Source organism: Tachyglossus aculeatus, chromosome 7, assembly GCF_015852505.1.
Source record: "Tachyglossus aculeatus isolate mTacAcu1 chromosome 7, mTacAcu1.pri, whole genome shotgun sequence".
NCBI classification, from domain to species: Eukaryota; Metazoa; Chordata; class Mammalia; order Monotremata; family Tachyglossidae; genus Tachyglossus; species Tachyglossus aculeatus.
In genome coordinates, this window is record NC_052072.1 from 13,623,751 (window position 1) to 13,636,010 (window position 12,260).

At 49.3% G+C, this 12,260-nt stretch overlaps 1 protein-coding gene across 3 annotated transcripts in view; it reads left to right on the forward strand.

Annotated features, from left to right (window-relative positions):
- Nucleotides 1-6,770, forward strand: part of TMEM9 (transmembrane protein 9) — a 29,477-nt gene extending 22,707 nt beyond the window's left edge. For all 3 annotated transcript variants that reach the window (XM_038749255.1, XM_038749254.1, XM_038749253.1), the window contains one exon: nucleotides 5,813-6,770. In XM_038749255.1, coding sequence (XP_038605183.1) covers nucleotides 5,813-5,965 — 153 coding nt within the window. In that variant the 3' untranslated portion in view covers nucleotides 5,966-6,770. The remainder of the gene's footprint in view (nucleotides 1-5,812) is intronic.
- Nucleotides 6,771-12,260: the final 5,490 nt, after the last annotated feature.

Consider the following 12,260-nt stretch of genomic DNA (forward strand, 5'->3'; position numbering starts at 1 on the left):
CTGCTTGGGGCACTGATGCCCAGGGAAGCTAGTCCAAAGACTTTATTGCCCCCAACCCTCTCCACCACCCCCACCAGCAGGCCCCAAAGTGTCCCTCATCTGCCCTGCTGCCTGCCTTCCTGAATCCAGAAGTCTCCATGGAGGCAGGGAGGCAGCCTGGCCTAAAGAGAAGCAGCGTGGCTCAGTGGAAAGAGCCCGGGCTTTGGAGTCAGAGGTCATGGGTTCAAATCCCAGCTCCACCAATTGTCATCTGTGTGACTTTGGGCAAGTCACTTTGCTTCTCTGTGCCTCAGTTACCTCATCTGTAAAATGGGGATGAAGACTGTGAGCCCCCTGTGGGACAACCTGATCACCTTGTAACCTCCCCAGCGCTTAGAACAGTGCTTTGCACATAGTAAGTGCTTAATAAATACTATTATTATTAATAATTATTATTATTAATATATAATATATATTTTATTATATATAGTATATATTATATGTAAATTATATATAATTATATATATAATATATTTATATATAATATATTACATATTATATATATTATATTATTATTATTACTAATAATAATAATGGAAAGAGAACAGACCTGGTAGTCATGAGACCCAATTCAGAATGCTGGCTCTGCCACTTGCCTACTGTATGATCTTTGGAAAATCACTTGATTTCTTTGGGTCTCAGTTTCATCTTCCGTAAAATGGAGATTAAATACTTGTACTCCCTCCCTCTTAAATGATGAGCCCCATGTGTAAACAGGGAGAGTGTCCAACCTGATTATCTTATATCTTATCAGCCCCACAGTACATATGTATATATCAGTTACCTCATCTGTAAAATGGGGATGAAGACTGTGAGCCCCACATGGGACAACCTGATCACCTTGTAACCTCCTCAGAGCTTAGAACAGTGCTTGGCACATAGTAAGCACTTAATAAATGCCATTATTATTACTATTATTTTTATCTATAAATTATTTTTATTAAGGTCTTTCTCCCCTTCTAGCTCATTGTGGGCAGGAAATGTGTCTATGACTCTGTTGTAATGTACTCTCCCAAGTGCTTCGTACAGTACTCTGCACCCAGTAAGTACTCAATAAATGCCATTGATTGTATCTACCCCAGCACTTGAAACATAAGAGCCTAGTAGATACCATTAAAAACAATCCCTCCAATCCTAGAGCCTGTATTCATTCATTCAATTGTATTTGTTGAGCGCTTACTGTGTGCATAGCACTGTATTAAGAGCTTGGGAAGTACAAGTTGGTATAATATATTTATATTAATGTCTGTCTCCCCCTCTAGACCATAAGCTCACTGTGGACACAGAACGTTTCTACCAACTCTATTGTATTCTCCCAAAGCACTTAGTCCTGTGCTCTGCACATACAAAGCACTCAAATACCATTGACAATGATGATGATAATGATGTCTAGGGCCCCGGATATGGAGAGCTCTCTCTGTCCACCCTTCTCTCACCTCTTCTGCTTTGGTTGTAAGCCCAAGCCCGCCCTCCCTTGCCAGCTGGTATCCCCTCTAGAAGGCCACTTGTTTCCTTACTCTTCCAGGTGCAGATTGTTTCTTTCCCTGACTTCAGGCATCACAACTTCCCCCCTCCCCCTCCCCTGGATGGGCATCATCTCTCCCTCTCCCAAAAGCAAGGGGGAGAGTCTTGTTCACCCCTCCCCACCCCACTGAGGAGAGGAAAGGCTAGAGAAGTCAGGGGAGGGATGGTCTGATTAGAAGGTCAGACTGAGAAAATGGAAACAAGGTGTGAGGGAAGAATGGACATTTGAAACCAATTTTTTCTGTGTCCACTGAACTTAAACTGGACTGCTACCCTGCCCTGGATGGGGGCAGGGGACTGGGCCAGATGACCACCTCCAATCCCTTCTGACTCTCAGATTCCACTAGGCCAGTCACTGGTGAGATGGAAAACTCAATGTGGTACCTGCTGGGCCCAGCCGAGCTTACTTAGACCATGAGTCTCTTGTGGGATAGGGACTGCATCTAACCTGATTAACTTGTATCCACCCTAGCTCTTAGAACAGTGCTTGACACATAGTAAGAGTGTAACAAATACCATTAAAAAAAAACAAAAACAAGGTATCTCCTCCTCAGTCAGAGCCTGTCTGTCTGTGCAGCAGCCCCAGTGGCCTCATGGCAACGGAGGACTGTGCTGAGGTGATGGGCCTCTTCAGGCCATCAGCCTGAGGCTCATGACCCTCAGCCCCAAGAACATGAAGGGAGGGGGTTCCTCCCCACCCTCAACTACCTCCATGGGTATCTCTGCCTCTCCTGACCAGCAGAAAGCACACTCCCTCTTCCTTGCCCTGGAAGATCACATCACAACTCTGGTTTGGGATGTAATAAGAAATTAGCGAGGTTAAGAAGGACAGAGATGATTGAGTGCTTTAAAGATGATGGAAAATAATATTCTGTCTGATGCAGAGGAGGATGGGTAACCACTGGAGGTTTTTGGAAAAGACAGGGATATGGATTTTTCAGAAAAATGCAGTCCCTGGAGAGGAAACTGCCTGCCTCCAGGGGCTGGGGCTATTTGGTTTGCATCCTCTACTGCAGCAGGAATAATAATAATAATAACGGTACTTGTTAAGTGCTTACTATATGCTAAGCACTCTTCTAAGTGCCAGGGTAGATACAAGTTAATCAGGTTGAATACAGTCCCTGACCCACATGGGGCTTATACTCATAATCCCCATTTTACAGATGCAGCAAATGAGTCCCAGAGAAGTTAGGTGACTTGTTCAAGTTCACACAGCAGATATTTGGCGGAGCTAGGATTAGAACCCAGGTCCATCTGACTCCCAAGCCAGTGCTCTATCCTCTAAGCCACACTGCTTCTCTGGAAAGAAAACTGAGGCCCAGAGAGTAGAAACTACTTGTCTTGGATTACACAGAAAGTTAGGGGTGGAATCAGAAGTCAAACCCAGGAGTCCTGGTAACTCTGCCTGCTTCTGAGGGGAACCCCCACCCACATGCCAGCCAGCCCTCCAAGACTCTCCCACCCTGCTTTGCTGTTGCCTGCCTCTCTCTCACAATCCCCAGCTCCTTCCTTTTTCCCGGTCCCCGGCAGCCCCCGATGACAGAACCTTTGCCAAGCCAGGACTGCGATGCCGGTGCAGCAGAGCGAAGAGAAGCGCTCTAATCCCTTAAGAACAGGGTGGCAGGAGATGAGAGGCCCAGAGAGCAGGGGAGGAAATCCCCACGGGAGAGTGGGCTGAGCTGTCGCCTTTAATCCCCTCAAGGAGGGTTCGGGCCCTGCAGGAAATGCACTGGCTCGGCAATTTCCCAGGCATGGAAGTTGTAATTAGAGGAGAAGGGTCTGCAGACAGAGAAGGAGAAAGCAGGTTGGAGTGGAGAGGGGAGGGTGGGGGCTTGAGACAGAAAATGAGGGTCAGGGAGGGAAGGATAGAGCAGCTTGGAAAGGAAGATAGTCATGATATTTCTTAAGTGCTTCTGCTTGCCAAGCACTGTTTTTATTAATAATAATAACTATGGTATTTGTTAAACACTTACTGTGTGCCAGGCACTGTACTAAGCGCTGGGATGGATACAAGCAAATCAGGTTGGACACAGCTCCTGTCCCATGTGAGGATCAGAGACTCAATCCCCATTTTACAGATGAGGCAACTGAGGCACAGAGAAGTGAAGTGACTTGCCCAACGTCAAAGCAGACAAGTGGCAGAGCTCGGATTAGAACCTATGACCTTCTGGCTCCCGGGCTCATGCTGTATCCACTGTGCCAAACTGAGCTATGGGATAATCCAATCAGACACAGCCTCGGTTCCTCCCAGAGCTCCTGGTCTAGACCAGAAGGGGGAAGTCACAAGGGGAAAAAAAAACAGGTTGGCTTTTAAGTTTTAATGTGATATTTTTAATGTAGTATTTGTTAAGTTTTACTATGCATCTAGCACTGTTCTAAACACTACCCCACAGACTGATTGCTCCCCAGCAGCAGAAGAAGAAAATCTTAAGTAGCATGGCATAATGGATAGAACACGGGACCGGGAATCAGATGGTCATAGGTTCTAATTCCAGCTCTGCCACTTGTCCGCTGTGTGACCTTGGGCAAGTCACTTAACTTCTCTGTGCCTCAATTATCACATCTTAAAATGAGGACTGAAACTCTGAGCTCCACATTGGACAGGGACTATGTCCAATTCAATTTGCTTGTGTCCACCCCAGCGCTTAGTACAGTGCTTGGCACATAGTAAGTGCTTAACAAATGCCATCATGATTTTAGATAACCAGTCGGTTGGTCCCTGTTCTCTCTCCTCCTTGAGGAGTTGGGAAGTGGAGGTCCTTGGTACCAAGAAAGAAGGCAAAGACGTAGCCCATCAACCATCTTTAGCAACTATGTGTAGATCTGCTTCTTGAATTTATTGAATTACCCCTGATCATTTTTGTCCTTTGTGCCAGCATTCCTGCTCTTGTACTTTGTTGCCTGTTTGCAATTGGTGTTGGTTCCTGTTCCCCATTAGATTTGTAAGCTCCTCGAGAGCAGAGAAGGTATTTCTTCATTTTCTTGAATCATCCCAAGGGCCTAGTACAGGGCTCTGCCCACTTGGTGGCCAGTTCAGCTCTCTGCACATGGTAGGTGCTAAGTTCAGTGCTCTGTATACAGCTGCTCAGTTCAAAGCTCTGCCTGCCATCGGTTCTCTGCAACAGTAAGTGCTCTCATTTCAGTACTCTGCTCATGGTCAGTTTGGTGCTCTGAACATGGTAGGTATGAAGTTCAGGGTTCTGCAACAGTAGGTCCTCAGCTTACATGCTGCTCAGAAGCAATAGGTGGTAAGTTCGGTTCTCTGCCCACAGTCTGAGCTCAGTGAAGACTAGTGGTGATGAAGACAAGGGGTGGATGGGATTCCAGGTGCTCCCACCCCACTTCTCCAGACCAGAAGTGTCCTCTACCCTTTTTTTAAAATGGTATTTGTTAAGCATCTACTATGTGCCAGGAACTTTTCTACAAGATAATTGGGTTGGACAGAGTCCCTGTTCCACATGGGGCTCACAGTCTCAATCCCCACTTTACAGATGAGGTACCTGAGGCACTGAGAAGTGAAGCAACTTGCCCAAGGTCATAGAGCAGACAAGTGGCAAAGCCAGGATAAGAACCCAGGTCCTTCTGACTCCCAGGCCTGTGCTCTTTCCGTTTGGCCACACCGTTTCCCAAAAGAAATTACGGGTAGGGGAAGCAACTGAGAGCCAAGATATGTCCACAAATGCTGTGAGCGATGGGGTGGGATTGAGTACCTAAGCACTCAGGAGTGGGGGCTAAAATGCATAGGTCCTGGTCTGTTCTTAATGTAGGATGATCACTCCCTGGTGGTCCCCCACAACACCCCTCCTCACCACCCGCCGGGTCTGTTCTCTTTGCAGGATTCTCACTCCCCGGTTGTCCCCCCAACCCCAGTCTCACCCTGCCTCACTGCCCCCTTGGTCTTTTTTTTAATGGTATTTGTTAAATAGTTACTATATGCCAGACACTCTACTAAGCTGTGGGGTAGATGCAAGCTAATTAGGTTGGACAAAGTCCATGTCCCACATAGGCTTCACAGTTTTAATCCCCATTATATAGATGAGGAAACTAAGGCATAGAGAAGTTAAGTGATTTGCCCAAGGTCATACAGCAGACAAGTGGCAGAGTTGGGATTAGAACCCAGGTCCTCTGACTCCCAAGCCTGTGCTCTTTCCACTCGACCATGAACTGTTCTCATTAAAGAATGCTTGCTCTCTTGTGACCCCCCTCACCACGATCCCACCTCATTACCCCAGATCTGCTCTCGTTGCAGGATGCCCGCTCCCTGGCAGCGGCCGCAGCCCCTCTGACCGGCTCCCGGGCCAACACGGTGCTGGAGCGGGTGGAGGGAGCCCAGCAGCGGTGGAAGCAACAGGTGCAGGAGCAGAGGAAAACCGTGTTTGATCGCCACAAGATGCTCAGCTAGATCTATGACCACGGCTGCCGCAGGGTCGGCTTGGGCCACGGCAGTCTCAGGAGTCGCTCCTGCCGGCCCCAGCCTTCCCCATTCCTCTGGTGACCTCTCCCCTCTGCTCTGGAGCCTATGGGGTTTCCTCTCTTCCCCTTTCTCTCCCTTCCTTTGGTGCACAGTAAGTGGTTTAGGTGAGCCAGAAAGGGACAGTCCCCTCCCCGCTGCATGCTAGGGATGCCCAGGCACCTCCAAGTCCCCAAGCTGGAGAGATGCTCCCATGGCCCATGGGTCAGTTCAAGACTCGGGAAGAAACAGCAGTCTAGAGAACTCTGTCCAAGGCAGGGGCAGCAGCCTGCCTCTTCCCACAACCCCCTCCCCCAGCCTCTACTATATTCTGAACCCAGGAGAAAGCCCCCATTCCTCCCACAGCCCAGCAGACCACCTCCCTGCCAGGTGTTCTTCCTTCTTCCTTCTCCCCGCTGTCTCCCCCTCCTCCGAACCAGCACCATCTTCCATAGGACCTTATTTATTCTGCTGCATTTTATTTGAGCGTCAGAGCCAAATGGCCCAAGCCTGTCCAGGAGAGGCCTCCACCCCTCCACTGCCCCCAGCCCCTGCCTGCCAATGAAGAGCAAGCCTTTTGACCAGTGTGGGCCCCAGGGCAGATCTGGGCCGCCCCCTTGCCTGGAAGAAACTGCCAAAATAGCTCTCAGTTCCTGCCAGCTCCCCTAGGCCTCCCTCCACCCCCATCGTGTTCACTCCCACTGGCCTGTCTGTAAGTCGAGGGAATGGGGATTAAATGGTTCCTCTCACCCACCCACCTGGAGGCTCTCGAAGTTCATTTTCCCATTGTTCGGAACCCAGCCGTGGGGTGGGAGAACTTGGGAATGATCTGATAGGGAGTGAAGTAGGGAGGTGACAGGGTGGGAGAATGAATCCTGGGAAAGGAGGGTGAGGGAACTGGGGACATGGATCCTGGGGAAGGAAGGCTGAAGGGTGGTGATTGTGTTGGGGTAGGTGAGGGAAGAGACCCTGATAATGGACATATGATCTATGAGTGGCTCTTCCACGGGACCTGGTGAGCACAACAGAAGGAGAGGAAATTGGCTGACCCTTCTGTAGCAGGGATTTAGGTTAGACATGAGTGTAGTGTCGTCTGCACCAATTCCCCAGAATGGGTTACTGAGGAGGTTTGTGTACTCTGACCTTGGATTTCTTTCAGGAAGGAAGAGAGCCTGCCTGGCAGGAGTGGTTATAAGGAAACGGGTAGAGATCTCTGGATAGCATGATTCCCCAGAGGTCGCAGGCAGGCCTGGGGCCCCAGGCTCTACCTCTCATTCCTCAACACGCAGACAAGAAAGGTGAGGATGGGAGTCATATCCACCCCCTACCCCGTTGCTGGTGGAAGAAACCGCCCAATCGTGGGGGAAGGGAAATATCAATCAGCAGGTCATAGTTGGGGGTGGGGAGGGAGCCTGGGCCCCAGGCTATGGGAACCTTGCCAGGACCAGGTCTATGGACTGGAACTGGCCCCCGAGGTGTTCCCGGGCTTAGTATGTATTAAGACTTTCTAATCTCTTTCCTTCAAAGAGCTCTACAAACAACAGAATCCTTCCCCAGTGCCAGGTACAGTACTAAGTGCAAGTGTAGATCCGAGGCAATCAGATAAGATAGAGTCATTCATTCAATCGTATTTATTGAGCACTTAATGTGTGCAGAGCACTGTACTAAGTGCTTGGGAAGTACAAATCGGCAACATATAGAGATGGTCCCTACCCAACAACGGGCTCACAGTCTAGAAGAGTCCCTGTCCCACATGGGGCTCAAGGTCCAAGGGGAAGGGCAAGCAGGTATTGAATCCCCATTTTACAGATGAGGAAACGGAGATCCAGAAAAGTGAAGTGACTTGCCCAAGGTCACTCAACAGACAAAGGGCAGAACTGGAATTAGAGCCCAGGACTCCTGATGCCCAGACCCGAGTTCTTTCTACTGGCCATGGGCACTGCCTTGCTCTCTGGGGGCTGCCAAGACTGGGCCTCACTGATGGAGAGCTCAGGGCTGCTATGACAGGTGGCTTCAGAGGGACCGCTCTCTCCACCACTGTGGGCAGGACAGGGATTCCGCCACCATCTGTATCATCTTATTGCATCCCCTATCTGGATGAAGGAAGGAGACACTAGCCAGGAGAGAGAGAGGTGTGCACACACACACACACACACGCACACACACATGTGTTGCTATGGCCCTGCTGGCTTCATGTCATCTAATGGCCTGAGGAGAAACATGGAATGTCCCCAGTGCAAAGAGAAAGAGAAAGACAAAGATTATCTGCCTTTTCTGCTCTTTTCCTCACTCCACCCGAACTCATGCTCTTTGCTCCTTCCAAGTAAATCTGTTGGCCACTTTTGTCTCTCGAATCTTGTCAAGGCTCATGTTTTCCACCTGCCCAAAATGTTCCCCTCTCCCTCCGTGGGACAACCTGGTTACTCTGTATCTACCCCCAGCATTTAGAACAGTGTTTGGCACATAGTAAGTGCTTAACACATACCATTCCATCTCCCTATCTAGAAGCTTCCCCAAGCATGGCCCCTCTTCAGAGCTCTTCCCCAAAGCCACCCGATTAATCCCCCCTCCTTCCTAACAAACCTAGCTAACCTAGCTCACCCTTTCCACTACATCCTCTGACAAACCAGGCCAGTTAATACATGAGACTGAAAGGGAAAACAAAATACAGCTCAAGAAAGATTCTTCCTAAATCTCACTTTAAGTCCCTCCTGCTGTAAAGAGTATTACCTCACCTATTTCTATTTTGACCAGATTATTTCAAGCCCAATTCCTTCTCAGACAAAACCCCAGCCAGAGCCCTACCTAGATAAAGGCTATGAATTTAGGCCCTGGCTCTTTTCAGGTGCCTGGCAGCCAATCACAGAAAGCCAGGAGTCTTCCTCAGCTTCCCAGATAGCAGAAGCCCCCTCCACCCGCAGCCTGCACCCCTCCCCCTGGGGGTGTGGTGCTGTTTGAAGTTAATCAGGTAAAGCTTAACTGTCTCCCACTCGCGGGGCAGTGGGAAGGATGTAGGCAGATAGGCACCCAGAGTGCGACCGAATGCCAGGTGCAAATTAGGCCACATCCTCCCCAAGGGGAGCATTTCAGGGATCCCAAGGGGAGTACCTCTAAGATCCTGAGGAGAGCATCTTCAGGATTCTGAGGGGAGTATTCCCAGGATCCCAGGGGGAGCATCTCCAGGACCCTGAGGGGAAAGTCTCAAGGATCAGGATCCTGAGGAGATTGCCTCCAGGATCCTAAAGGGAACATCTCCAGGATCCTGAGGAGAGCGTTTCCAGGATCTGGAGGGGAGAGTCTCTAGGATCAGGATCCCAAGGGGAGCATCTCCAGGATCCCAAGAGGAGCGTCTCCAGGATCCAGAGGAAACCGTCTCCAGGATCTCAAAGGAAGCATCTCCAGGATCCCGAGGGAAGTGTCTCCAGATCTGGAGGGGAGAGTCTGAAGGATTGGATTCTAAGGAAAGTGTCTCCAGGTTCCCAAGGGGGGCATCTCCAGGATCCCGAGGCCCCACTGTGCTCACATCCCTGGGTGCGGGTCACAGTGTGATGGACCAGGAGAGAGGTACGGGGGACTCAGGGTACCAATGGGAGACATCAGCCCAGGATGCCCAGGGGCTTGGATAATCTCGACAGGGAAAGCCCTGGCAACCATGCCATTAACTCGGGGTTTAGTCACCCATCCAAGAGCACTTTACCCAGAGCAGAAAAAAAAGCATAGGAAGGTGTCAGTGGAAGTTTTGGGTGAGGTGGGGCAGTGGAGGGGTGGCTGAGCCAGGTAGACAAGCATCCCAACCCCCTTCTCTCCTCGCTTGCTCCAGGCCTGTCTCTCCTGGTGCAGATGCAGCCCACTGGAGTCAGCAGAGGAAATCTTGTCAGATGAATGTTGGATTTGCTGTTTTTGTAGGCTCTGTTATAACCCAGTAGAAGAGAGGTCCTGGGGAAATATGGAGGAGTGGGATTTTCAGGGAAGACAAGGGAATATGAAGAAGTTATTGAAATTCCCATCAGTTTCATTCATAAGGAAATGCTGTATTTATCAGTCAATGCTATTAATTGAGCACTGACTGTATTAAGAATACTGAATTAAGCACTTGGGAAACTACAATGCAATAGAGAAGTGTCTTGGGTTTTTAAATCCCTGCCTCTGTGGAGAGCAGTCTGGAGCAGGCAGCAGGAATGCCATGGCCTAGGGGAAAGATCACAAGACTTAGAGTCAGAAGACCTGGATTCTAGTTCCATTTCATCCACTAGCCTGCTGTGTGACCTTAGGCAAGTCGATTAAACTTTCTGGGCTTCAATTACAAATTATTATTAATAATAATAATAATGATAGCATTTGTTAAGTGCCTACTATGTGCAAAGCACTGTTCTAAGCACTGGGGGGGATACAAGGTGATCACGTTGTCCCACGTGAGGCTCACAGTCTTCATCCCCATTTTACAGATGAGAGAACTGAAGCTCAGAGAAGTTAAGTGACTTGCCCAAGGTCACACAGCAGACATGCGGGGGAGCAGGGACTAGAACCCACGACCTCTGACTTCCAAGCCCATGCTCTTTCCACTGAGCCATGCTGCTTCTACAATTACAGATGAAGATCTGTAAACTGGGTCTTAAAGACCTGTTCTCCTTTTTAGACAATGAGCCTCATGTGGAATAGGGACTGTGTCTGATTAGGTTTTCTGATATCTACCCCAGCACTTAGTACAGTGCTTGGCACATGGTAAGCATTTAATAATTGCCATCAGTATTAAGAACATCTATTCTATTCAGAAGCAGCAAGTTCACCACCACCTTCGGCACCCAGTGTTTAACTATCCTCAAGTTCCTGTGCCTGTCTTATCTAGATCCCTCATTCTGCAAATTCTGCTTCAGTGGAGAAGGGGAAATGGAGCCTAATCAATCACCATCCTCTCCCTAAACACTCTTTACAGATGTCGGGGGAGGTGACCAATCAGTTAGTGAATCCATCGATAGCATTTACTGTGTGCCAGAGACTGTACTAAATGCCAGGAAGGTGACGAGTTCCGGTGGGGACCAAGATCCACTGGCTGTCTGGGAGAGAGATGGGAAGGATTGGGGGGATGGGCAGCAGCTATTGCGATCCCTGCAGGTTTCATTCAAGGGAAAAAACTGTATTTTCCTACAGAAATGTCTTGGGGTTTTGGACCGCACCACGTGCAGCAGTCTGGGGTATAGTGGTACAGATAAAGGCTCAGAGAAGTGGCTGTGTAGGTAAATATGGATAAAAATAGAGACCTGCTGGAGTATTGAAGTCAGTCCCTGAATCATGATCCCTTTGGAAGCTCCTGGGTCGGGGTCACCACAACTGCCAGGCCAGCTCTAGGGCAGCTCTAGACACACAACCCCAGCTGGAAGGTGGCAAGTCCTGCAGAATTAGGCTCGGGGTGGTGGGAAGACCCAGGGGTGGCTGTGGCCGGGAGCCCAGGTGCTGGAAGTAGGCAGCTGTTACCTGTTTTCTTTAATTCCCCCTCTTCCTTTCACCGTATGGCTTAGGAATCTGCCTCTGTAAACAGGACGGATAGCAGCCTCTGGCCAAATCCAGAGCTCCCAGGGCTTTCTGGGTTCGAGGGGAATCCACTGAAGGGGAAGAAAAAAGGCCTGCAATCCCACGTTTTCCCTGGGACTGTTTGAGGAAATGGATCTCAGAACATTCCCCTCCCCATCCCACTCCCTGCCCAACCCCACCGGAAAATGAACCAGAAGGAAATAGTGCGTGGCTGTTGACATCATTTTCAATCAGATTTATTTAGCACTTCCTGTGGGCAGAGGACTATACTAAGTTCATTTTGAGCATCTCAGGCTTTGGGCTGGGGCCCAGGCCAGGTGTCAGACTAATTGAAGGTTTAATTTGTTTTTTTCTGTTGTTCAATTAGGGGCACTGTGGCTCAGTGGGAAAACCATGGAACTGTAGGTACACAGGATGCATCATCTATGGTATTTAATGAGTGCTTACTGGGTGCAGAGCACTGCACCAAATGCTTGGGAGACTACAATAAGAGAAGCAGCATGGCTTAGTAGAAAGAGCACGGGCTTGGGAGTCCGAGGACGTGGGTTCTAATCCCAGCTCTGCCACGTGTCTACTGTGTGACCTTGGGAAAGTCATTTAACTTCTCTGGGCCTCAGTTACCTCATCTATAAAATTGGGATTAAAAGTGTGAGCCCCACGTGGGACAACCTGATTACCCTGTAACTACCCCAGTGCTTAGAACAGTGCCTGACACACA